Here is a 27,925-nt window from a genome sequence, read left to right as displayed (position 1 = left end):
CAAAAGACACTGAGCAGGGCTGATAAAAAAAAAATCCTGTGTGTTGTCAGCCTATAACAAGGCTTAAGAGCTAAATGCATTTTAAAGACGATCAAAAGGTATTCTTTTTGTACTTGCAGGGTCTATTTTTACCATGACCTACACTGCTTATATACTTTGGTATGACAAGGTAAGCTACACAACTGATATATGCAAATGTTCAATGCGGAGAATAAATATATTTTTTTACGCCCTTTTAAGAATTACACAGTGATAAAGAGTTAAAATTAATTAATTGCAATTAACTCTTTGGAGTAAGACCACGATGTATACTTTGATCAGAAATCTAAGTAGGGTGTCTGTGGCATACAGCCTCTAGATGCAAACCTTCTAAAACTGCATAGAAAATTAAATTATGTATTTAAACAGACTATACAGGTTTTCATTTTCCTGCAATGTTTATACAGGGGGGAACACTGCAGTAATCACACTGGCAAGGCAAGACCTGCAATACTGCCAACATCTGTTGGCAGATGCTTTAGCAAATGCTCTCATTTCCCTGGACACACAGGAAAACCTACAGGAATGAAAATATCTTGGAAACAAGTCCCTAATGTGAATCAACACTCCAGATCAGTGGGAAGGCCTCCGTCTCCTAAATTGTCAAGAATTGGGATAATTTTTTTTCCATAGTCCAGCCTACATGGGCTTTATAGGATGTTAAAAAGTAAACAATTTGTTTCTTTAGAACATTTATGTGATGATTTTCACATACATGTTCTGTTCGATATTTTATTATACACAGAAACTAGTGTTTATATGTATAGCCAGTTACCAAAGTTTTGGGCAAAAAAAAAAAACAATTTTTTTAGCAATTACACAATATATCTAAACAAAACAAGATAAATCTGAAGCAAAAAACTTTTTTTTTTTTTGTCTAAAAGTAGAGAATGGTTAACACCAGTCAGGTTTTTCTTTTGTCTGTGTCTCAGTGAGGACAGTTTTAAATTGAATGGCTGTCATTGTTGCTCCTTTGGAGAGATTTTCCATTACTTTCTGTCGTGTAGACATTACAAGGAGGTTGGAGAAATCCTGTTCCAGACAGTTGTGCATGCAAACAAGTACTCCCACTGAAAGATTTCCTCACCACGCCTGCTTTGGTGATCACTATAAATTTTGGATGGCCTTCCCAGCCAAAAACAACCCAGACACAAGGATGTAAAGTCTATTGCACACTATATATAAAATGTTTTTTTGTTTCGTCTCCTAAAAAAAAAAAAGGATCATGGGCCAATGTTTTGCTACTATGTGTTGGTAAAGAATTCTGCTTTTAGGGATGTTAAGACCCCGTTCAGACAGGGGCAACACGACTTGATGGGGCGACCTGTGAAGTCGCGGTGCACAGCCTGCACCGCAACCTCGGCGCGACTTGCACGTACTTCATATCATTGAAGTCAATGCAAGTCGCCTCCAGGTCGCCCCAAAGTAGTACAGGACCCTTTTTCTAAGTCGGAGCGACTTGTGTCGCTCCTATTAGAACGGGTCCAGTGCTAATCAATGGCAAGCGACACACCGCGACTTGTCAGGCGACCAAGTCGCCTGACAAGTCGCGCTAGTGTGAATGGGGTCCAACACTTTTCTATTTTATTCAAAACAAAAAACACAACAAAAAAAAATGTACTTCCCTTTAACTGCTTCAAACCCGTAAATTAAAAAAAAAAAAAAAAAAAAAAAAAAAAGACAGGCGGGCAGGGGCACTCTTGTTCTGGGAGGACGTCATAGGATGTCCTCCAATTCTTGCCACGAATGCGTGCCCGCTGTGATTGGTGGTGCACTGTGTCCCTTCGGACATAGGCATCACTGATCACGGAAAAGAGCCTATGACATAGGCTCTTTACCATGTGATCAACTGTGTCCAAACACAGCTGATCAGAGGAAACAAGAAATGCCGGTTATCAGCATTCCCCACCGCACACTGACAGCACGCGAGGAGAGCCGGTAAGTGGAATCCCTCAGCGGGGACATCTGCACTGACAATCAGTTGCCTGATGATCAGTGCAGCCCCATCAGTGCTGCCTGTCAGTGTCACCTTATCAGTACCAAACAGTGCAGCCTCATCAGCGCACATCAGTGAAGGAGAAAAATTACTTATTTGCAAAATTTTATAACCGAAATTAAGAGTAACTTTTTTTTTTTCTCCAAAATTTCCAGTCTGTTAAAGATAAAAAATTTGTTTGGGTACAGCGTTGCATGACTGCACAATTGCCATTCAAAGTACAACAGCACTGAAAGCGAAAAATTGGCCTGGGAAGGAAGGGGGGGTAAAAGTGGTTACACAACTATGGCGTGCCCTGTAGGCCAGTGGTCACACAACCATGGCATTACAATTTTTATGGTTTCTAAAGGCGTAATATTCTACTGCCTATACAATGAGCATCAACAACCTAAGTTCCGGAGTCTAGGTGGAATAACAAATGCAATGCTATATACGACGACTGGATTAAAAGAAAAAAAGGCTGCTGTAGAAGCAGGGCTTTATTGGTCATCATTGCATTTGACAGATTTAAGAAAATAAGCTATCACAATGCATTCTTCTACTTTAATACCAGTCTCAGCATTAGAGTGGGGGCCTCTGCGGACAAAGTTTGCAAATAAACCCGATAATTTGTCATGAAGCCTTGCAGAACAGAAAACTTTATGTGGCCCTTTGCAAGCAGGAGCAACAGCGTGGAGTTTCTTGCTCAAAGCTATATGCCCAGAGAAAGAGTGAAGTGCTTGTACGATTCTCCAACCAGTGGTTAATGATAGCTCTCGGTCTCAAAAGACTAACCACTTATTTGGTGAAAACCAGTGGGAAATGTAGGATGTTAGAGAGGGAGTTCCTGGTGATTAGCCTAAGCAACCCCAATCACAAAATGAGTCTTCAGAGACAGAGCAAAAGCAGAGGCAATGCCATTGGCTCTGGACCTGAAAGTGTTCGGACTAACTTTTACAAGAAAGATTGTAAAGTGTTCCACTTCCATGCCATCTTTGCAACATCCAGTCCAACGAGGTCTGGAAGTGGCACTTCAAAAGCGGTCCTTTATTATTAGATACACCATATTTTTTACTTAAGACCACACATTTTGGGGCCCTACAAAAGAGGAATTTTAACCTACCTGTAAATTTCATATCTTGGTGAACAGTACAGGACACAAGCAGAGCATTCATACACCATGGGTTACAGCAGGGGTAAGCAACAGTAAAGAGGTGGAGATCTACCTGAACAACATGGGAGAAATATAAGATCACCAGGGCACAACGTTGCCTCCTCACACCCCGATTTAAACCTCTAATTGCTGTACTACCATTATGCAAACGCCTGCATTGCACGGCATTCATGGGTTTAAATCAGGTGGTTAGGAGGCAACATATCGCCTTCTCACCTACCTATCAAACACACTTGGATTGTTTTTCAGAGCAGCAGCAGTGCCTGAATGAGCCTTTAGTTGCATTTCACAGTGGCACCCTTAGAGCTCCTTCACACAAAGTTGAATGGGAGCGGTGGTGGTAAAACCCTGCAGTTGAGTTTACCGCCCCCAATCTCTACCCCCTTAGCCACTGAAGCAGCAGCCAAAAGGTGTTTACATGCTGCAGCAGGAATTAAATCTCCTATTGCTTTTGGTGGGTGCTACCGCAGGCTAATCATGACCCATTCAAGTAAATGGGGCCACTCTGCAAGCACCTTGCAACTGCATGCTTCTGGGGGGGCACAAGGGGTCAAAGAAGGTGGTGAAAAAGCAACACAACACTGCCGGCTTTAACCACTTGATTGTTGTACTGCTCAAGGTTGCAGGGCAAATACAGAGTGGCCGCATTCACTTAAATGGTTCATGCTTAGCAGGTGCTATACCTACAAATTATGACAGGGCGCCCAACTCCTGCTGCGGCATGTGTACAATTCTGGCTAGTAAAAACACATCTTAACTATGTGGTTTTACCACCACCTCTTTCCAAACTGCAAATGTAAATTAACCTTTACTGTTCTGAGCCCTCCTATAAGACCACTTTCATAGCTGATAGGTTCAAAGGGTGTTTTCTACAGGGCAGAGGGTATCAGGAACGTGATCAGTTTCCCTCAGTCAGGGACCAGCAGCTTCAGGGGAGAGGCGTGTACGCCAACAATGGGTTGCCCAAAAAAGCCTACGGATGAGGTCACCACCCATGCATTCCAGAAATCCACTTTAAAGTCAAGTTCTGATAAAGACTTGTTTGTACAAAGGACAGAATGTGAGGCACATAGTGTTTTCACACCAGACCAAAAAAAAGGGGGAGACAGAGAGACAGCAGGATGGGATAGAGGGCTTTGAGATAGCAGATCTTGCCTATTGGGAAGAGGCTGGAGGTTGTGAGCTAGAAATCTAAGTATGTCTGTGTACCAGGTTCTTCTGGGCTAGTGTGGTGCAATTGGAATCACGGTTTTCCTCGCTTGCGCTATTTTCTGGAGCAGACGAAAACAGAATTTGCACTGGAGGGAAGGTGTAAATTAGACCAAAAGATTATTAAGGCAACAGCTAGAGAATCCCTGGTTTTGGCAACAGATAGTTTGTTGTTTAATCTGGAGCACAGGAGGTCCACATCTGGAATCCCCCATTTTTGGCATGTCAAACTAAAGAAATCTGGATAAGGGGTTTGGACCACAGAGATCGCTGAAAATAGAGTTTCAGTTCATTAAACTATCTAGTTAGCTTCCTTCAAGACTGCCAGACTTCTGGTGCCCCTTGATGGCTGATGCTGGCCAAAGTAATGGCATTTTCTGACTGCACTGTGGTCGGCTGTCCCTTCAGAAGAGGGGGGGATAGAGGGTCCAGTGCTGCAGGTTCAACTGGACTGCTCTGAACTCCCAGGTGTTGATGGTAAAGCTTGGTTCTCCTCCTTCCTGTTCCCCCCTTCCTGCCCCACCAGCATGAGAGAACTTCATCTGTTATGATAACTTTCCTGTAATATGGGAAGAAAGGATTTCTCCACTGTTGGACTGGGATGGTGATCCACCAAGATAGGGAATTCCTTGCTGGACAGGACAGATGCATGGGTAAATTGAGAAAAGGAGCCTATTTTTTCCAGGTCAAGTTCTTCAATGGAATTGGATAAATGGCACTGCCTCAAAAAAGGCTACCATCATGCCTAGAACTCTCATGGAGAATCTTATCCTGCAATCTTCCTTTAAGGAAGAAATGTATTTTCTGGTAGAAAGATTCTTGCTTAGGATAGGTTGAGTGCAGGACCAGACCCAAGTATACCAGATGAAGGGAAGGTTGGAGGAGCAGATTTTTTAACCTGATCACCCAGCGGAAGGCCTGGACCATGTGGAAGGGAGAGGAGTACCTCAGAAGAAGGTTATAAAGAATGCCTTAAAAGGGCTGTATGTGAATTGGCAGTAAAGTGCGTGACCAGTGGTGTGATGCAACACCTGGTCATCCAATGGAGACTGTGTGGTTTAAACTTTAATGCCAAATTTAAAAAATTGGCACTGTGAAGTAAAAACATTCAACAGCTTTTCTTTTTTTACAGTCACAGTCTGTAAACTAACAGGGTAAATGTTTTACCTGCCCATGATGCTAGACTGTATGTATAGTCATCCAAACTTCGTCCATCACATTGAGCACATCCTATTACAAAGTCTGCGGTGTTATACAGAGAACACGCCATAGAGTTGGACAATGGCCCTGAACCTGTAAAAACACACTGCAGCTGACATCAACACGTTGCACAAAGTGCCAAGGTGCAAGATCCAGTGTCCGAGGCACCATTATAGATCGTCCCTTGCAGCATGGGGTCCTGCTACTGCTCCCTGGTACAACTCCCAAGGTTTTACAGAGGTTGTGCCAACCCAGGACACATTGCTTTTATGTTGGCATTAGAATACAGTGAGTTTATTGAAGAATCTGAAGATAAAATAAGAAAAATAATTAACTAGTTAGGTTAAAGGTGACTTTCTCCATAAGCAGAAGAGGTTTATCACCTTCAGAGGCTTGCACAAAATGGAGAAGTTACAGATTGGGGTAGTGTAGGGGAGGCACCCAGGGCACGTGACCAATCACCTGATAGTATATGCCTGTCACCCACAGTGTAGGAATACTTTGCCAGTGTTCTGTACTGTACAATTAGTATATTTGTCTCTGAAAATGTGGGCTGACACTCAGGAAAAGTTAAAAAAAAGGGAAAGAAAGAAAGTGAAATTGCTTACACATCAGATAGTTTGTCGTCTTCCTCATCAGATTCTCTTTCAGAGTCCTCCTGTTTCCGGCTTCTTAGATCATTCCCCTTGCTAGTTAAGCTTCTTCTCCCAGGAGTTACATCATTCTCTTTCTTTTCCTCAGGTTTGTTGTCATCGTCGTCCTCCTCCTCCTCCTCTTCCTCCTCCTCCTCTTCCACATCTTCCACATCTTCCACATCTTTGTTTTCTTTGTTGCTTTCTTTTCTTTTCTCAGAGTCTTCCTGGTCTTTTGTAGATGAGTTTGTAATGCTAACAGGTCTTCGTCTCCCCTAAGGTAAAATTATTAAACGGCAGTTAGCTTAAAAACATATGTGGCAGAAATCAACTGCAAGGAAAGACCACCATAAATATTTAAATCTCAAAATCTATAATAAAAACAAACACACAATCAGGGCTGGTTCACGTCATACCTGCACAGGAACACGATATGCGTTCGTGTGATTCACATCTATATCTTCATTCTGAATGGGCTAAAATCGCACCGCATCAAAAGTAGTGCATGCACTACCTTTTACAACGCACTGTAACCAGATCGCATGGTACAAAAAGTACCATGCAATCCAGTGCTGGCAAGTGCGAGAAAAAACACACTGCGTTTGCGGCCTGCATTTGGGGTGTTGTTAACTATTAACCCCCGCTGCAAATCTAAATTGAAGTGCATTTTGCATGCGGTCAGAATTGCCATTCATATGTGGGTATGGTGTGAATCTGCCTTTAAGAGTACTAATAGATGTTATTTTTCAATAAACTACTGGCTTCCTGTGTAGTTAACAAAAAAAAAAAAAAAAATGTGAATCTGCCAAGATAGAAATACACAAGCTGTCACTACTAAGTTTTTTATGAATGTCTAAGCTGTCGAGCAGTTATTCACATTGTTCTTACACTGCTTAGCAAGTCACTTGCCCAGAACAAGCATTGGTATAAGAGGGGTCATATGTGTACATAAATGTTCCAGGTCTGCTGCTCATTTGCACATATATTACATACACATACATATTTGTGTATTATATATATATATATACACACACACACACACACACATACATACATACATACATACATACACAGTGGGTACGAAAAGTATTCAGACCCCCTTAAATTTTTCACTCTTTGTTATATTGCAGCCATTTGCTAAAATCATTTAAGTTCATTCTTCTTCCTCATGAATGTACACATAGCACCCCATACTGACAGAAAAACACAGAATTGTTGACATTGTTGCAGATTTATTAAAAAAGAAAAATTGAAATATCACATGGTCTTAAGTATTCAGACCCTTTGCTCAGTATTTAGTAGAAGCCCCCTTTTGATCTAATACAGCCAGGAGTCTTTTTGGGAAAGATGCAACAAGTCTTTCACACCTGGATTTGGGGATCCTCTGCCATTCCTCCTTGCAGATCCTCTCCAGTTCTGTCAGGTTGGATGGTAAACGTTGGTGGACAGCCATTTTTAGGTCTCTCCAGAGATGCTCAATTGGGTTTAAGTCAGGGCTCTGGCTGGGCCATTCAAGAACAGTCACGGAGTTGTTGTGAAGCCACTCCTTCGTTATTTTAGCTGTGTGCTTAGGGTCATTGTCTTGTTGGAAGGTAAACCTTCGGCCCAGTCTGAGGTCCAGAGCACTCTGGAGAAGGTTTTTGTCCAGGATATCCCTGTACTTGGCCGCATTCATCTTTCCCTCGATTGCAACCAGTCGTCCTGTCCCTGCAGCTGAAAAACACCCCACAGCATGATGCTGCCACCACCATGCTTCACTGTTGGGACTGTATTGGACAGGTGATGAGCAGTGCCTGGTTTTCTCCACACATACCGCTTAGAATTAAGGCCAAAAAGTTCTATTTTGGTCTCATCAGACCAGAGAATCTTATTTCTCACCATCTTGGAGTCCTTCAGGTGTTTTTTTTAGCAAACTCCATGCGGGCTTTCATGTGTCTTACACTGAGGAGAGGCTTCCGTCGGGCCACTCTGCCATAAAGCCCCGACTGGTGGAGGGCTGCAGTGATGGTTGACTTTCTACAACTTTCTCCCATCTCCTGACTGCATCTCTGGAGCTCAGCCACAGTGATCTTTGGGTTCTTCTTTACCTCTCTCACCAAGGCTCTTCTCCCCCGATAGCTCAGTTTGGCCGGACGGCCAGCTCTAAGAAGGGTTCTGGTCGTCCCAAACGTCTTCCATTTGAGGATTATGGAGGTCACTGTGCTCTTAGGAACCTTAATAGCAGCAGAAATCTTTTTGTAACTTGGCCAGATCTGTGCCTTGCCACAATTCTGTCTCTGAGCTCTTCAGGCAGTTCCTTTGACCTCATGATTCTCATTTGCTCTGACATGCATTGTGATCTGGAAGGTCTTATATAGACAGGTGTGTGGCTTTCCTAATCAAGTCCAATCAGTATAATCAAACACAGCTGGACTCAAATGAAGGTGTAGAACCATCTCAAGGATGATCAGAAGAAATGGAAAGCACCTGAGTTAAATATATGAGTGTCACAGCAAAGGGTCTGAATATTTAGGACCATGTGATATTTCAGTTTTTCTTTTTTAATAAATCTGCAACAATGTCAACAATTCTGTGTTTTTCTGTCAGTATGGGGTGCTATGTGTACATTCATGAGGAAGAAGAATGAACTTAAATGATTTTAGCAAATGGCTGCAATATAACAAAGAGTGAAAAATTTAAGGGGGTCTGAATACTTTTCGTACCCACTGTATATATACACACACACACTTACTTAAATGTTATCTTATCATACCCTTAGAGACTTAATTTCAATCTCCTCTTTTTCATTGTCGCTGCTAGAATCTGAGTCGTCATCTTCCTTGACGCTAACACTGACAGGGGGTGTTTCAGGTTCAGTCTGGTCGATGTTCTCCATTGATACTTCCAATGCTGGACTCTCCTCTACTGGTTGGGGATCATTGTGGTGAATAGTCCTAAACCTAATTTCTGCAGAACGGCAATACTCCTCAAACCCATACAAATACCTGGAATGGGAAGGACAGCACATTATTAATAATGTTATAAAAAAGAAAACACAGCTTATAAACATGCAACTTGTTTCAGGAAAACATTTTTGTTCATCTTCGTTATATTCTTTATTGTACATCTTTCCTATACAAAATGTTAAAGCGGAGCTCCACCAAAAAGTCAAACTTCCACTTTAAGGCCTCCTAACATGCCACATTTGACATGTCTTTTTTTTTTGGGGGGGGGGGGGGGGGATGCGGGGTGGGAGCGAGTTTCTAGATTTGACAGGTATCCGCTCCCACATCTGCTCGGGCCGCCTAGGCGGCTCGAGTGGAAGTTCTCCTCCCCCCCTCCCTGCAATCTTCTGGGACATGTCACAGGTTCTAGAAGATTGCTCGTCCACTCGTCCAGGACGCAGCGCAACCTGGCTGTGAAGCCACAAGTGGTCACAGCTGGGTGCCCACACTAGAGATGCCGGTGCCGCGAGGAGAAGAGAGGGAGAAGAGAGGGAGAAGAGAGGGAGAAGAGAGGGAGAAGAGAGGGAGAAGAGAGGGAGAAGAGAGGGAGAAGAGAGGGAGAAGAGAGGGAGAAGAGAGGGAGAAGAGAGGCTCCCGCTGGCCGCATCGCTGGACACCAAAATGGGTGGAACTCCGCTTTAAACATTTAAATAGGAAAAAAAAAAAAAAAGCTACTGCAAAAACCACACACACACACACACACACACACACCAAAAAAGTAAAGGAACACTTTGAAAACACATCAGATCTCAATGGGGAAAAATATCATGCTGGTTATTTATATTATAATTGACTGGGTAATGTGTTAGAATTGCAAAGATGCCACATCGTTTGATAGAAATGAAAATGATGCAGCAGACTAGTCCATTTTGCTGAAATTTAATTGCAGCAACGCAAAATGGTACTCAGTGTGTATGGCCCCCACGTGCTTATATGCATGCCTGACAACGTCGGGACATGCTCCCAATGAGATGGGATGGTGTCCTGGGGTATTTCCTCCCAGATCTGGACCAGGGCATTACTGAGCTCCTGAACAGGCTGAGGTGTAACCTGGCGGTGTCGGATGGACCGAAAAATAATGATCCAGAGGTGTTCTATTGGATTTCGGTCAGGCGAGTGTGGTGAGATTGTAAATTTACAAGCAATAACTATATATGATCGTTGATTTTTTTGTAAATGATTCAAATTTTTATATGCTTTTTGAAAAATGAATAAACAAAGAAAAAGAAAAATAATTGGCAAGCAAGGAGTTTGGCAAGTATTTTAGGATCACAGTTCAATAGCGCCATCGGCCTATAGGAGGCATATGCTGTAGGGGTCTTTGGGGGGTTTATGTACAAGAATTACATGGGCCTCACTAGTGGAGGAGGGAAGTTTATCTTTTGCTAGACAGTTTGTAAATTGGGACATCAGAAGCAGGTCCAGAAGGTCTCCATTGGCTTTGTAAAACTATTGGCAGATTATCAGGTTCGGGCTCCTTCCCATTAGAGAAGGATTGTAGGACTACACGCACCTCTTCTGGGGAGATTGGGAACACTAAGACGGAACGTTCATCATGAGCCAGCCAAATGCCACCGTTTTTAATAAAGAGGCGAGGCTTGGTGGATCAGCACCTAGCAGAAGTGAGGAGGTATACAGCTTGGCATAGTATCTTCTATATTCCTCTAAAGTCCTCCAAAGAGGTTCGGATATTGCCAGTTGGGGATTTGATCTCAGAAATCAGCGTAAAGGGAACCTCATTTTGGGACAACATCGCTAAGAACTGGCCATTTTTATCTATCTGCTTGTTCAAAAAAGGTTTGCCTGCATTTTAGGAGATCCAATCTAGTGACTTCAGCCAAATGTAAATGTAGTTCTTCTAGCCAACTCGAGAGTCAAAAGTGGTCAGCGTTAGGGTTTAGGTTATAGCGACCGGTTTGTTTAAGTACCTTGTTTTGTAAAGTCTGCATCTCAGAGGCTTGGTCTCGCTTAACAGCAGAAATGAAAGATGTAATGACCTCTCATAAATGCTTTAAAAATGACCCATTCTATGCCCGAAGAGGATGTTCCCCCGTTGATTTCCCAGTACTCCTGTAGAATGGGGGGTGTCTTATCAGAAATGTCTGAATGAGCAACTTAGTGGGCTCCCAAACGCAACAAAGACCTGTTAAAAATGTGGTCTAGTACAAAGGACTACTACTACTACTAAGGGGCAGTGGTCAGACAGCCCACTAGGCAGATAGGCAGTATATAAAACGTCCACTAAGAGGGAGGCATTAGCAAAGGCCAGGTAAATGCGAGAGGATGTTTTGTATGAGGAAGAGAAGCATGAGCATGTTTTCATTGTGGGGTATTTCCATCTCCACGCATCTGTGCGGCCAGCTGCCTGCGCCCAATCAGACAAGACACCCGAGAATTGCGTGACTTGAGTGGATTTATCTAGGGTAGGAGACATAGTGGAGTTAAAATCACCCATGGTCAATAATCTGGAAATATTGGAACATTAGTGCCCTTTTAAATTTTGAACTCAAACCTCTGACATTCCATGATACGACTTTCAACTCTTCAAAAGACTTCAAAAGTCATAATGGGGCGGGGAGAGAGAAATGTGAGGCATGAGTGAACCAGGGACAGGGAAGCATGAAATAGGCAGCAAAATAGACATGAGCCACCACCATACCGATATTATGATAAAAAGGAAGCCCAAACAATTGGCACCATGGTGCCAGCCCTATCCATACCTGATCCTCCCAACCTGAGAAGGAGCAGGTAGGGACTTTATCCCACAACAATTAAACAAATTGACTGGTCACTTCTAATACACTATGTCAAGTGGGAGTGGGGGAGGACCAAAGCCCAAGTGGGAAATGCTGTCAGTCAAAAGAACAGTGGTAGTTGTAGCTCTAGTTCTGGGGAGGCACAGTTTCAAAGCTCCTGTATTGGAAGCTCTCACCTTCCAGGACATAAAGAGATTGAGTATGAGCCCGTATAAGTGGACACAAAAGCAAAATGATCAGGAGCCATTGGCTCAAAACATAGACCCTCAATGGGCCAATAGGTGAGAATGTTCCCGCCAGGACTCGAGTGCGATCCCTCCAGTTTAGTAGGTGGAGTAGGAAAGGCCTCGCTGGAGCTCCTGGAATCAGTAGAGTAGGGGGGAAACTATAGGCCCGTTCCACCACAAAAGTAGGCGGGAGATCTTGCAGGCCTAGTAGTGTTGCCAGGAAAGTTTCAGCAAATTCCACTGGTCTGGAGCCCTCTGCACGTTCTGGTAGGCCCAGAATCCGCACATTGTTGCGGCGTACGCGGTTTTCAAGTATCCACGGCCTTTTCTTGGAGAGCCTTCACTTGTAGCTGCAAGGCATGGAGTTCAGTGGAGTCAGACCTGACCACATCTTCCACCCCCGAGATACGGTCTTCCGTTTTCCGAGACACGGGAACGGAACTTATCAAGATCATGTCTGATTAGGCTGACATCTTGGTCAGAACATCTATTTTGGTTGTGAGGGCCTCTTTAGAGGCATTGATCGCCGCCAGAATCTCTGCTCTAGTGGGATCAGCAGCTGTTGAATCCCTGGAGGATGTCTGTGTAGCTGCAGACATGGTTTGAGGCCTCATGTCCAAGATGGCTGAGGAGGGAGAGGTGCGGGAAGTACCGACCTGAGATTGTGTGGAGTGCGGCTTATCATGAGACATCCGAGTCGCCAGAGGTAAAATATTCTGTCGCGGGGGGCCCAGTGTGAAAGCTGAGGTGGCCAGGAGATTAGAAGAGCCCAGAAGGTATGTTAGGATGTCAGCAGAATAGGAAGCGCCACACATCTGTCCTTGTTCACAACCCAGCCACACCCCATGAAGTCTGTTTCTGATTGTTTTGTTAGAGACATTCACACCAGGGGCCTGCTGGAGGTCATGTTGTAGATCATTTTGTAGGGCTCTGGCAGTGCTCATCCTGTTCCTCCATGCAAAGAAGCAGATGCTGGTCCTGCTGATGGGTTAAGGACCTTCTACAGCCCTGTCCAGCTCTCTTAGAGTAACTGCCTGTCTCTTAGGATCTCCTCCATGCTCTTGAGACTGCTGGGAGACACAGTAAACTTTCTGGCAATGGCACGTATTGATGTGCCATCCTGGAACAGTTGGACTGCCTGTGCAACCTCTATAGGGTTCAGGTATCGCCTCATGCCACCAGTAGTGACACTGACCCTAGCCAAATGCAAAACAGTCCGAAAAAGATGAGTAGGGGAAAAAAATGTCAGTGGCCTTTACCTGTGAAACCATTTCTGTTCTGGAAGTAGTCTCATTGTTGCCCATTTAGTGCACCTCCTAAATGTTATTACCACCAAAGCAGCAGAAACTGAACAACCCCCTCTGCTACTTAACTGACCAGATGAATATCCCAGTTTAACTGACCTGATGCAATACTTTCAAAAGCGTTCCTTTAATTTTTTTGAGCAGTATTTTATTATATATATATATTATATATATATATATATATACATACATATACATATATATATATACACATATATACATACATATATACATCTACACACACACACACACACACACTTCTGCGCAAAAGTTTTAGACAGGTGTGAAAAGAAAGCTGTAAATTAAAGATGCTTTCAGAAATATGTATATGATGTATATGGGATGGCTGCATGTGCATCGCTTAAAGGCAAGCTGGTAGAGGCAGTGTGATGCTTGGGGCAATGTTCTGCTGGAAAACCTTGGGTTCGGCTATTCATGTGGATGCTTCTTTGACACAACTACCTAAACATAGATCTCTTCATTGAAACAGTGTTCCCTGATGGCAGTGGCCTCTTTCAGCAGAAAAACGTGCCTGCCACACTGCAAACATGGCTCAAGAATGGTTTCAGGAACACAATCAGTTTGAGTTGTTGACTTGGCCTACAAATTCTCCATATTTCAATCCAATCAAGCATCTGTGGGATTTGCTGACAAACCGATCCCACCTCGCAAAGGAATTAAAAGGATCTTTTACTAACAGTTTGGTGCTAGATACGACAGCATACCTTCAGGGGTCTATTGGAATCTCCCCACAAACCACAAATAAAATTAAAAAAAAACACTGAAAAATTTGAGGTTATACAATTTGCTTTTCAAAGGGCATAAAAACATCACTTCTACTCACGTCACTGAAATGTTCCACCATTATCCAGTACCACATACACTCCCACCATCAGATGTGGACTGCACACACACTTCTAGCTCTGTAGCTCTCACTTAAACCAGATGACTCAAGAACATAATTTACATATCTCCCTGTAATACAGGTCCAATGACTTCGAACCCTGTTTTGGCGCCCACATAAGATTGAGTATGTCTTTAACATCAACCCATGAATTGGGTTTTTTCTTGTTTTTTTTTTTAAAACAGTCACTTACTTTTTGTACGCGGTTTTTACATTGTAGGATGCAGCAGAGTTCAAAATAGGAATGCCAAGGTCCATATAAATTTGCTTCCATACAGCACCGCTTTCAATCTACCAGAAAAATGAGAAAATGTTAATATAAAAATTAAAGAGAAGAAAAAAAAAAAAACATTTAACAATTAGCCCGAAACAGTAAGTCTACTTACATTGTCACAACCCCCCTGATGATAGACTAGCCTAAAAAGCTTGAAAAGATTCAGATCTTTATATCCCAATACTGGAGGCTTATTGATTGGGGTTCCTGCAAACACAGGCAAAAGAATAAACATTTATAAAAATATATTTGGACAACATTATTGCTTGCACAAGTACTGACTTTTCAACAGTGGTGTAAATCGATTCATAGAATGTAAGAGAGGGTCTTCCTTGTATGCACTAACTGCAAGGATGGCAGTATGCAAACTTCACAGACCATCATTATTCTTATACTAAAAGGACCACTGTACAGGTTACCACAAATAAAATACCTGGCTTTTCACATTTACAATTATAAATTAGAACATTCAAAAGATACCTCCTCACCCCCCTCCCCTCCAGTAGGTAAGGTAGAAAATGGCAAGAAGAAGATCACAGTGATGATGCCCCCACTTCTCAAACACCTTTAAACTGCTTCCACTACAGGAATTCCTGGATTGCTTTAGCTATTATCCTATATGGATTGTCTGGTAGAAATACAGAAGGTTATTTCAGATCTAATTTATGGACAATTTTTATTGGCACAGCTAATAGCCCCTACTGATTACTATGTTTCCCTCTGTCAGGTAAAAATACAGCTGTATATACTCATCCATGAGTCTGAAGAGAAATCAAAAACCCACACTGTTGGCTTCCCTTGATCAAAATCAAGCATGATGATGTAATATCTGCACAGCCCATATGTCTGCCACACTCTGTAGTCTGCATGTGAATATAGTGTTAGATCGGTTTAGAAAAAAAAAAAAAAAGAAAAAAAAAAAAAAAAAGGGCCTCTTAGCCCCCCGGTTCACACTTATGCGATGCGGGAAGGCTGCGAATTCGCAGCCTGTTCCCGCATCGCAAACGCACCCCTGGCAGTTCACACTGCCATATGCAATATGCTGGGGGTGTCAATGTAATCTTAACGACACCCCCAGTTTGATCGCATATCGCAGTGCGATCTTGCAGTTCGCACATAATCGGATCGCACAAGTGTGAACTGCTGTGCGATCCGATCCTGATGCGGCTGCAAAAAAGGGTCCTGTGCGTCTTTGCTGCGGTGCGAATTTAGCCATACAAAAGTGTATGGCTAAACTCGCACCGCACAGCCGATCGCATGTAATGAAGGAGCAGTGCGCTCTGACATTACATGCGATCGCCGCAGCCGCATCAGTGTGAACTGGCACTTAAGCGTGACAACTTCCACAATGTGTGTATGGCTGAAATGGAAAGTCTGTCACTAAAAAATACCATATCCAGTATGAATACCTTGAGTAAGATTAAAAGCTAACCTATTGGTTGCATGCCTATTGTGGCAGAGGAGGAAGTGGAATATCCAATTATACATTACGCATTTTCTCATTCATGTCTTTTAAAACAACATTCAAAGTCACATTAGGAGAACAAAAGTTTGTGTGAACACCTATTTGATCTTAATGATAAAGATTGATTAACTTTAGATAATTTATGCATGACAAAAGTCTACTGCTATATGATAAAGTGGACATGATTGGCCGTACTGCAAATTTCTACTATTCATCGATGAGAGCTTGAAACCTTTTCACTTCTGAACATAGGGAAAATAAAAAAAAAAAAAAAGAAAGAAAAGAAGGACCTATGGACCTATCTGGCATTTCCAGAGTTACCCTAGTATGAGAAATATAGGCAATTTAAAAAAAAGAAAAAGAATCTTTCCAAAACCAAGAGAAAAACGAACAGTTCAGGGCCCCCACACAGACCGACCAAACTTACAGACGGAGTCACTGCCTTGGGGAGCCGAGCACCCCCGTGGCATGGGCCCTTGGTCAGGTCAATGGGTGAGGGACAGCCTACAGCCTGACGCTTGGAGGCAGCCACTGTAAAAAGTAAAAAGACCAAAATCAGGTTGATGAGAGGTACCTAGCCTACAATTTCATCATTGTAAACCTTTTAGCTTTGGCAAAATCAGTTTTTACCAACCGTAAAATTAAATCTTCACATGTTTATCATACTGCAAGGATTTAAAAGAATGAATGATTTTGAAGGAAGTTTCACAGACATAAATATTGACCATACAAATTAAAACATTCACAGCAAATCAGTATTACACATAAGAAAGAAGATCTTAAAGTGTACCTCCAGTCAAATTCTAACTATACTTAAACATGCTCCCTTCCCATTCTAAGCCTATTCTAACAACTCATGTGAAATGAAAGTGGTCTAAACTGTGCTATACTGAAGGCACTCTGGTCGGGTCCCATGTTTGGCTCCCAGCACTAGCTTCTGGGTGGAGAAGAGAAAGCAGACAATGGATGCCCTATAGGAAATCCATTGGTGACGTCACTGCATAGGCATTGCAGCTGTTGTGGGCAAAGTCTCCTCTTCACTGAAGCTGGCTGATGGAGAGATCATGTGACCCAACCGGAGTGCTTCCCTCAGAATAGGCAAGCAGAGGCATCTTTCCTTTCAATGTAGATTAGACTTAGAATTGGGTTGGGGAAAGGTTTAAGTATAGTTAGAATTTGACTGAATTTCTACTTTAAATTTTATTAGGACAATTCAGTCAGCTCAAAGATTATTCCAGCATTTTATATTTTAAAGTTAAACTCTAGGCAGCCTGAAAAATACTGAAGTCATCCATGCGGTTTTTCGAGCAATTCAGAGTCAGACTTTCTTGAAATTTACAAGACACTGAATAGAAAAAGGTTTACTTCAGGGGGCTCCTAGATCACCTTCCAGCCCACAGGACAGAAGTGATGAATGCAATGCCTTGCCCAATAATTAGGTGAATCAAAGCTGCAATGACAAACCAGGTACTAAAGGTGTCACCTGCCTATGAAGCATGCGAGTCACAACAATGGCTGAGCAATTCTGTAAAACCATTGGCAGATAAAACCGTAAACTTATACGCATAGTAAAATGTGCATGTAGGCACTTGTCTGGTATTCTATGTTTAAGCTCCATGATAAAATCAAAATGTTGTAGACATGGCCTTAACAAAAATATCAAAACAAGGGAAGATAAATGATAAATAGGAATTATTATTGTGCAATCTAGCAATGGGCTTTAGATCAAACAAGAGTTCATAAAAAAAAAAAAACACTATCTAATGCAATGCAACTCGACAAAAAAGCTTTTGTGCACCTGAGCTGTGACTAATGATGTCCACACACAGGCAGACTATCTTCAAAGAAAGAACATTTCAAAGTGGATAAATCCTGAGGCTGAGAGATATCAACTAGGACATCAAACAGGACATATGCAGTAGCTCACAAGCAAATGTATGTGACTTGTACAATTGCTTCCATTGTTCCCTTTAACAATACAAGTGGCTGGACTGGAATGACCATATGTGTCACATTTGGCCTTTATAATCCATTACAAAAAAGGGTTTCCTCTTCAAAAGTTTTTTTTTTTCTAAAAGAAGATACCGACTAGTAACCATAATGGAAAATCCATCTGCTTTAAGGGATAAGTTAACTTTTTGAAAAAAAAGCATCAATGCACATTTTTTTCCAGGTGCATTTTTAAAATTTTTTATTTGGAGCCTGTAAAGCATTGCACCAGCCAACAGCAGATCTCTCCAAATGGATCTGCCAGGGTATCTACTTGCCCATACATCCCATACAGGCAAGCATATAAAATCTGACAGGAAGCATTAATGAACTACCACAGCGCTGTGGTAGTTCATTCACAACTACAAGCTGACTGCTGCAAAGGCTGCCGGACTTTGTAGTTTTCCACGGAGAGAGTGGACGCGGCCAGGTGGGCAAAGCAAGGCTCGGAAACTTTTTTTCTCAATTGTGACAGGTAGCAGGGTGGGAGAAGAACCCTGCCAGCTGACACAGCAGAGATCGGGGAGGTGGTCTGTTCGTAACATGTTCTACTCTGAATATAGGTGTAACATGTTACGAAAGGTTATATTCTTTAACAATATTTCTTGTAAAATAATGGGATTTTTGTACTTCCCATAACATCCATTTCTCCGAGCTAATCGAAAAACACAGCGCTCCATAAATCATAACTAGTGGGTTAAAATGCCTCCTCCAGGAGAAGGACTAGGCAGAACAAAAAACACCTGGCTATGCCCATGGGCCATGCTCAGCTGGTATAGAACCCCCCCCCTCTGCTCTAGGTAAGCAGTCTGAAAAATAAAGGTTTAAAGAAAAAAACACCCCTCAAGAGGAAAACAGCCCCTCTTAAACAGCAACCTGCCAAACGTTGCGGCCAAAAGAAGCATCCAGGGTAGCCCCAACAAGTGATCACCTTGAAAGGGCAGATCAATGAGAGAATTCTTAGAGGCTTGGTTTGCGGACCAATTGCTAAGCAACAGTACGCACCTAATCACCACCACTGAAACAAAGTTTGGACAGCACAGGAGCTGTATCCAAAGCTGCATCACAAATAAACTGCAGTCCATGGATCAACTGGTCAGCTTAATCAACATAAGCAGCGAGGACCTGCTCACCCCTCATGCCCTGGCGCAAGCTTGGCCTATTTAGTTAGGGTCTGAGACACCAGGGCTGAGGCAAAGACTGGTAGCAATGACGAACCAGCTATAGTAAACATACTGCGTGCCACAGCCTCCGCTTTCTTGTCAGCCCGGTCCTTAAAGGATGGGGATTCCTCTACTGGGATCATGGTTGCTTTATTGAACCTGGAAAGGGTCCACCAATGGTGGACTAGCCCACTTTTTTAAAAGTGACTCCTCAAAAGGGTAACGTAAAGCCCAACGTTTGGGTACCACAAAGTGTAATTTTGGTTGTTCCCATTCCTTACAGGAAAACCTGTCAAAATAAGGCATATAAGCAAACACCATTGGAGTATGATGCAAATTGTGCGTACCAAAAAGACACAGCCACATACCTGGCTACATCAGCCGCATACTCCATTTTTAAAGTCTCACGCATTGTAGTGATAAGTGCTTCTACCAGCGCTTTTTCCTTCTCTGCTGCGACCATGAAGGAATCATGCTCACTATCCGATGGATTAGGGGGTGTGATATTAAGCTTTCCTGGACAGGCCACATCCATGGCAGCATCAGGCTCAGAATCAGATGAGACGCCTGAGCAGGGGGAAGGAGAAGGGATGCTTCCTCCTGGGCCTTTGCCCATACGCCACTTCCACATGGGACACTAAGGACTGCAGGACCGCCATCAGTGCAACCATGGGAAGCTGGGGTTCCAAGGAACCTGCCACCTCCATGAGGGGGTCAGTGGGGGAAGATGTGACCCTGAGGCTCCATAAAAGGAAAGGAAGACCTTGCAGTACAAAAACAAACAATCTTTTAGCACCACTAAAGGATCCCCTCAAGGCTCAAGGTACCTATCAGCAGAGCGAGAGTTAACAAGGACCCCCAAAGACCTTACCGACCTGAGGAGCGACGAGAATTCAAACCCAGCATCTTCATGGCCCGAGCACAGGAAGAGAACACTAAGAAGGAAGAGAAGGAGCTTCAGCATCCCCATGAGACTTCAGTTGTCTCCAGCATCTCCCAGACTAAGGGAAAATGGCCCCCGTGACATCATCTGACTACACAAACATGGCCTGCCAACCAGACTAAGGGAAAATGGCTACCATCCGCTACAAACACTGAAGCATGCTGCCAGTATCTTTCCTGCACCCTCTGCTGACCAGCTTTATGGAGATCCAGATTTCATTTTTCCATCAGGACTAGGCACCTGCCCACACTGCCAAATGTACCAATACCTAGTTTAATAACCATGGTATCACTGTGCTTGACTGGCCAGCAAACTCGCCTGACCTAAACCCCATAAAGAATCTGTGGGTTATTTTCAAAAGGAAGATAAACACCAGACCAAACAATGCAGATGAGCTGAAAGCAAAGCAACCTGTGCTTCCATAACACCTCAACAGTGCCACAGGCTGATCGTCTCCATGCCACGCCGCATTGATGCAGTAATTAATGCAAAAGGAGCCCCAACAAAGTATTGAGTGCATACTATACTGTACATGGACATACTTTTGAGTAAGCAAACATTTATGTATTTAAAATCTTTTTTTTTTTTTTTTTTTTTTTATTGGTCTTATTTAATATTCTAATTTTCTAACATACTGAATTTTGGGTTTTCACTAGCTGCAAGCCATAATCGTCAAAATAAAAGAAATGCTTGAAAACATATCACTCTGTGGGTAACGCATCTATATAAAACATACGAGTTTCGCTTTTTGAATTGAATTACTGATAAACCAGCTTTTTGATGATATTCTAATTTTATGAGATGCACCTGTATAGGGTCAGCCCCAAATGGCCGATTAGGTCAGGTTGCCAAATCACCTTTAGCAACATGTTACACCCATAGTTAGGAGTTCATTGAGGGACACAAGATTCATAGACAACTGGATTATACTGCCGCATACAGGAAGGTTTGCATGCTAGCAAACAAAAGAGTGACTGACTCCATATTTCTCCTCCCACACCCAGCATACCTCAAATTTTGTAGAAAATCAATACCAGCAGAAAGATTAGACAGACAGAGGGACTGGACCTGTGTCCCTTAATATATGGTGGCATGAGAAGCTGGTTCTTCCCCTTTGTGGGGACCATCGGGAATGACAGAGGTAGTATTTCTAACAGAAGCAGTTGTTGTGAGTTAAAACCTACACAACACATACTACATCCAGACATAGAAGGGAGATCTACTTCTGATGCACCAGAGCCAGACAGAAGAACGGAAGAATATCCCTGTTGAGGCCAAAAGCTGAAGCCACCTTAGGAAGGAAGCTTCAGGTCTCAACTCCATCTTGTCCTTATGCAAGGCCAAAAATGGTTCCATGGTCATTTACAGGACAAAGGTGCCAGCTCAGAAACCAGCCTTGCAGAGGTGATAGCGACAAGGAAAGCCACCTTGTGAATAGGAGTGAAAAGGGTAATTTTCCTAGTAGGTTTTAAAAAGGGATTTTTTGAAGTGCAGAAAGAACCAAAAATTTAGATCTCACAGAGATGCAGGTAAGTCACAGGAGGAGGAGCTACATGTGAAACTCCCTGAAAAAAGGGTCTTATTCAAAGAATGGGAATCTAGTAGTCTCTGAAACAAGAGAAGTGTAGAGATTGGGCCGCTGATATTATTGAGGGACAACTGTTGATCCACGTCAGGTTGCAAAAAGTTGGAGTCCCACAACGTTTCTGGTTATGGATTTCATTCCCTGCCTCAAGCGTAGTGAGCTTTTTTTTTTTCGTTGCAGACCTTGCAGAAAATGAACTTCCTGGCATTTACCATAGTAGGACTTCCCTATTCAGTGATATCCCTGTCTTCCAAGAGATTTGGGATTCAAGAACAGTGACCATGAAGCAGGATGGTAAACTGGACCTCGAGAGATAGGGTCCCCATTATCTGAAGCATGAGCCTGACTCCTTCCCAGCTCATCAGGCTGTCATCTGTTGTGGGGATCTTCCAATAGAGAAGAACGAAGGCCAGAGGCAACCTACTCCTCTGTGTCGGACAACTTTATTTTCCCCAGAGAATAATGGACATGATGATAGTTACATTGTAATGTTCTAGAGTGAAACTGGGACTGTTCAAATGAGGCTACCAATAGCCTCCACACCCTCCTTTGGTGCAGGAATCGCCTGACTCTTCACTTCTGACAAATTTGAGTCTGGGGGCAGAAGTTTCTCCTGGGAAAGAACATGTCTGGCTTGAGTGGTGTCTAGGAGAAGACCCAAAAACTACAAGAGATATGTTGGCTCTGATGGTTCAGGATTCAATCCAAATTTTTTTCAAGGTTTGAATTGGCCATGCTACATTTTTGGACAGAACTGGTGCTGACTGGTAACTCAAAAGGAGGATGTCCAGGTATCTCATAATGGGAATACCCTGAGAGCATAGCAAGGCTAGTACAGCAGCTAGAACTTTGAACACTCGAGCAGCAAAGGAATGGCTGAGTGACAGGGCTATCAACTGGAAGTGTTGGGAGACCCACGGCAAAGCAAAGCCAAGCTGGAAAAATGGGGATATGCATGGGGACATGGCCACGATAGACCTGATGGATTTAAAGCAATTGAAAACAAAGGTTTGGTTTCAAAGGGAGAGATGAGATTTTGCTTCCTGATGTCTAGGCTTTTTCTGATGAGGCAGATAAATACTCTTACCCCTTAATTACAACCTTAATGAGGGGGTGCAGGGCAGCTCCAAAGTGACATTGTTCTTCAAAAGGCATGCATAGAAAAACACTGTTCTACATGTTTATTGACAGCAGGCTCATACAAGGTATGAGTCTTAGATTGTAAGCTCTAATGAGCAGGGCCCTCTGATGCCTACTGTATTAAAGTGTATTGTATTTGTACTGTCTACCCTCAAGTTGTAAAGCGATGCGTAAACTGTCGGCGCTATATAAATATATAAGAAGTATTGGAACAATCTCCAAGCTTGTGTCAATAGGATCCTTAAAATCAAGCATATCCTCTATGGGAGGGTCAGTAACTAACCATGCCTTAATTTCTAAGGGACCAGATATGGCAGACACTACTTTTTTCCAAAACAAGGGTGCATACCTCCATCTCCCTCAAGTTACATTGTGTAAGTATATATCCACTTAAAGGGGAACACCTTAAAAAAGAGAAAAATGAGAAAGCACCTCGGTGGTCACTTGTATAGTTGCAAGCATCATCTATAACTACAATACTGCATTCACTGATGCAAATTCTATAGAACTCCTGACAGATACTATGTAATTTAGGTCATACTGCCTGTATAATAGGTTACTCAGCCTATACTGACTGCTTGCTTTCAGTCAATGCGGTCACACTGCCTGCACTGGCAGTTCTGACTCTAAATTCACTTACTGCAAATTCTACAGAATTCCTGACAGAGAATATTGAAATTACACACGTTGGGAGGAGCATACGGTGTGTGACGCGAGCACGGACAGTGGACACGGCGGCCATTTTGTTGGTTGGAAACCAACAAGCGCTATTAAACACTGGAGGAAACATTACACGCTGTCTTTATCCTGTCCAGATGTAAGTTGCTATACGTTTTTTCAATAAATCGTTTAATTCGTATTGCACTATGAGAGGTGTTTTGCCATATTCCCACATGAACTGAGGACTCCGTGAGGAGGGGGGATAGATTACCACACAACAAAACGCTGAGAGGATCCTCTCTGTTACCGATATCAGATTTAGGATCTCTGCTGTCTGTGACCTTTGTGATGAGGGTAATGGCTATCTGGTAAGAGTCAGTGTGATTAAATCTGGTGATGGCTCTTCTTCAGCTTCACTTATAAGAACTTTTATTGGTTTGGAGTGGACACCATCTGTGGCTCTCTTCCCTTTGGATGTGGACTTTTGTTCTTTTTTAATTTCATTGATCAGCGCTACACCTTTAGTCTATTGTCAATTTCATCGTGGACCGCATCAGCAGTATGGTTTCCCTGAAAAGGCCGGTTGTATCTGAGGTGTGTTAGGTACAGATTGCAGGGTTTAATAGTGCATTACGTACAGAATGCACCATGTACAGGATTCAAGGTTTAGGGGTGTGCTATGTACACAGTGCACGTGAATGTGTTGATGGGGGAAAATCGAGCAATTTTCTTTACTTCCACCCATTGTGGAAGAAAAGAAAAATTGCACAATGTATGGCCTGCCTTAGGAGCGGAGTGCATAACTGGAAAATCAACAGGTATTTTTCTGTCTTTGCAGGGTCTTTAAATAGATAAAATATGGAGAAATGTGCATGTATTGCAGATATGTACCACATATGTTTTTTTTTTCCAACATTTTTCCCAAGATACACTTTAATAACTACTAATAAGCGATTATTTAGGTAAGATCGCTTACACTTTATAGACAGCCAGTGTCTGCAGTTTAAAAAAAAAATGGCTTACGATGCAATATTTACAAAACTATTTCTTACCACACCTAAATAATTAGTGGCTCATTGCATTCTACTTGTATGTGTTTTGAGTTGTTTAATCTTTCGGATGTCACCTTTACAACATATTCTTAAAAGGTCTGTATTATACAATGCACAAGTGGTGTCATACCTCAGGAATAGTACCAACTTCAAATGTCGTGACAAAGCTCTCAAGACAGTTTCTTCCCTTTACCAAGTTTTTTTCCGTAAGGCAGTACAAAGAAAAATGGAACCCGCAAAGTGCAGTAATTCACAAAGCCAAATCCAACTGCATGGATTACTACACTTGCGTAGCTGGCAGGTTCACTTAAATACAATTCAGATGTAGACATTACTAACTGAATTGTGGATGGTCAAGCTTGTAAGTGCAAGCCTGACCACCTATACCTGCTTTATTTTGATGTGCAGACGACTTACAGTACAAGCAAAACATATTTCCTCCTGCTTGTTACTTAATAGAGTCTTGTCACCTCTGATTCAAAGAGACACAAATGGTTTTACATTTGGCTACACATTACCTCTGTCTTCCATAAACTTGTAAAGCTGCTGTAAGAAGTTATCCCTTTCTGCAGGGTCTGCCTCCTCCTCAGGCTACAAGATAAAGAAACAAGTAAATATATATAAAAATAGACAACTACAATTCATATTCAAAGTATGTTTTGCAAGAATGGTTGTGAATCTAAAGCACAGTGAACACAATGTATTAGTATAGATCCATCAAACAAGAATATAGGATTTCAGGTTATTTAGTAACATTAAAATGGGTTGTGTAGGAAACGTATAACAAGGCACTTATAGAAATGACTACCAGAAATATGCATTTTACTATTTGCAGTTTATATTTAAACAGACTTCTACACTCTTCAACTACTGGCATTAGGTCCTGCCACATTTACCACAGGTAAGGCCCCATTCACACTTATGCGACGCAATTTTACCACGATTTTGAAAGCAATGGCAAGGCTATATGCCTCAAAACGCATTAAAATCGTGGCAAAGTAGTGCAGGAACTACTTTGAAGTCGGTGCGACTTCAAAAACGCACTGATATGAATGGGGCTCATTGAAAATAATGGAAAACGACTTGTCATGCGATTTTGCGGTCCAAAATCGCGGGACAAGTCGCACTAGTGTGAATGGGGCCTTAAGGCAATTTATTCCGCAACTTTGCAGACTCACCAGGCAGCAACTGAAAATTTTGCTCTCATTGGTTTAGGTGAAAAAAAAAGTCAAAAAAAATCTAGCACAAATGTGAAAGCCCTGTACACAGATTATACAAATATACTGCCCATTTCATCAGGTATATTTTTAAAACATACCAAATATACTGCCCATTTCATCAAGTATAATTACGGTATTTTTAAAACCTAGCAAAAAATGTTTAAGATCTCACCTATTTGAAGTTTAGTGTGGCCATTGACAACTGAATATTACTCTCCTACCTTGCTTATGCTAGGGTTCAAAACCACATTTAAAAGCCCTTGTCTTCATTTTAACGTTTAAACTGACAGAAATAAAATTACTTTTGCTAATGTCTTGAAACCAAATAATATTTCAACAATGCAATGAAGGCTCCTGTACATAGCAAGTCCACAACTTAAATTTAAGTCATTGTGATGTGCGATCCCTGAAATTTCTCAAACAACCAGAAAAAAACGAATTTGACCAGAAGGCTCCCAGTTCTCTAACCAAACTAACTGGTTTTAGAACAGAGTAGAGATACTTGTATGCCGCATGCATCAAAAGGGTCAGCTCTTAGAACTTCCTGTGCTGCCCATCAACTTGTTAAAGCTGAAGGTATCTGAAACTTTGAATCTAATTGGCTGCAATGAGGAAATGACAACAAAAACTGAGTTTACTAATTATACTTTTATATTCAAGTTCCCATGTAATTGTTCTACGGTATGTATGGAAGATTTAATGTTAGATAGAGTGGAGAGGGATTAGAACACCTGTTAGTTTTTATTGCAGTCTGTGTCCCCATTAAAGCGGTAGTATACCGCTTTTTTCCCCACTTTTAACTACAGGTAAGCCTATAATAAGGCTTACCTGTAGGTACAATTAATATCTCCTAAACCTGCACGGTTTAGGAGATATTTGCAGTGCATGCAGCCGCTCACGCGAGCGGCGCATGCGCTCTGAAGGTCCGGCGGACCTTCAGCTTCCCTTGCCGGGAGCTTGCCGGAAAATGACTCCCGCGCGCAAACTAGCTCATTATGCCTTTGTCTTGCAGGGTTTTTTTTTTCTAGGTTTACAACCGCTTTAAAAGGGAGATTCGCCCCATTTGTCCGGTTTACAAAAAAAAAAAAAAAAAAAAAAAAAACCACATTTTGGGTTGTTCCCAGAAAAGTACTATAGGGTAAATCTTCCAATGGGGACACTAGTTCTGGAGACCTGGGGTCCCCCAAGGAACTTCCTTTAGTTTGCAGGGATTTCAACACACTGTTTTGGTTATGGGATAGGAAGTGAAGGTAAATCTCCACAATGAGACTTAAATAATAAAAATAAAACCCTAGAGGGTATGATATAACCCTCCCTTGCTCCATCCAAAATGAACAAAAAAAAAAAAGTTTTTCCTAGAGTTTGTAAAACAAAGATTTACATGGAATGCTGTAAACCTTTTGAGGTAGGGTTTTCTAAGATGTGACACTGGCCATTGGGGTTACTCATTTTAACTATATGACTAATGGATTAATGTTCTTACCAAAAAAGTTATTTTCCTTAGCTATCACTCAAATTTTAACCACAACTCCATGTTACCTGTCACTTCAAAAGTTTATTGGGCCAACTTGGTTCAAAAAACGCTTACTATTACAGAATGGTCCAGCCACTACCATAGGCAGTGCCGTCTTCCTGGACGAGTGTTACACACTAACTTTCTGCATCTGGAAAGAAACCAGAGTAAATCCTACGACAGCTCAGCATTTGAAGAACAGCATTGTATTTTTATCAATACATTCTCTGATTGGCCTAGGTGAAGAGGCGGGCAGGTGACAGGCGCAGAAGGGAAGTGTGAAGGTATGGGCACAGCTTACTATATGAAGCACAAGCTGCTACAGTGTATTACAGCCTCCACAATGACCAGACCTTTAACAGTAAGCATTCATTTAAACAAAGCTGGCCCAATAATACCTGGGGATGGGAAACCTGTGTGTGAATCAGACTAGTACATGTGAGGAAGTAGCTGCAGTTCCCAGTCATATTAAATATCAGGGCCTGGGTGCTTACTTTACTGGGTTCTGCAGCATATT

General features: G+C 42.3%; 1 protein-coding gene across 1 annotated transcript in view; it reads right to left on the bottom strand.

The window, feature by feature from the left end:
• The window catches only part of ARID4A (AT-rich interaction domain 4A), a 135,812-nt gene that overhangs the window by 27,106 nt on the left and 80,781 nt on the right, over nucleotides 1–27,925 (bottom strand). Inside the window, exons 12-16 of the mRNA XM_082275233.1 lie at nucleotides 25,194–25,266; nucleotides 14,791–14,885; nucleotides 14,598–14,695; nucleotides 8,982–9,213; nucleotides 6,206–6,504 (exon numbers count right to left, since the gene is read on the bottom strand). Of these exons, the coding sequence (XP_082131359.1) occupies nucleotides 6,206–6,504; nucleotides 8,982–9,213; nucleotides 14,598–14,695; nucleotides 14,791–14,885; nucleotides 25,194–25,266 (797 nt within the window). The remainder of the gene's footprint in view (nucleotides 1–6,205; nucleotides 6,505–8,981; nucleotides 9,214–14,597; nucleotides 14,696–14,790; nucleotides 14,886–25,193; nucleotides 25,267–27,925) is intronic.

This window comes from Pelophylax lessonae (genome assembly GCF_965119305.1).
Source record: "Pelophylax lessonae genome assembly, chromosome: 13".
Taxonomy (NCBI): Eukaryota; Metazoa; Chordata; class Amphibia; order Anura; family Ranidae; genus Pelophylax; species Pelophylax lessonae.
The sequence above is the reverse complement of the archived record's forward strand: the minus strand, read 5'-3'. Positions and strand labels throughout refer to the sequence as shown.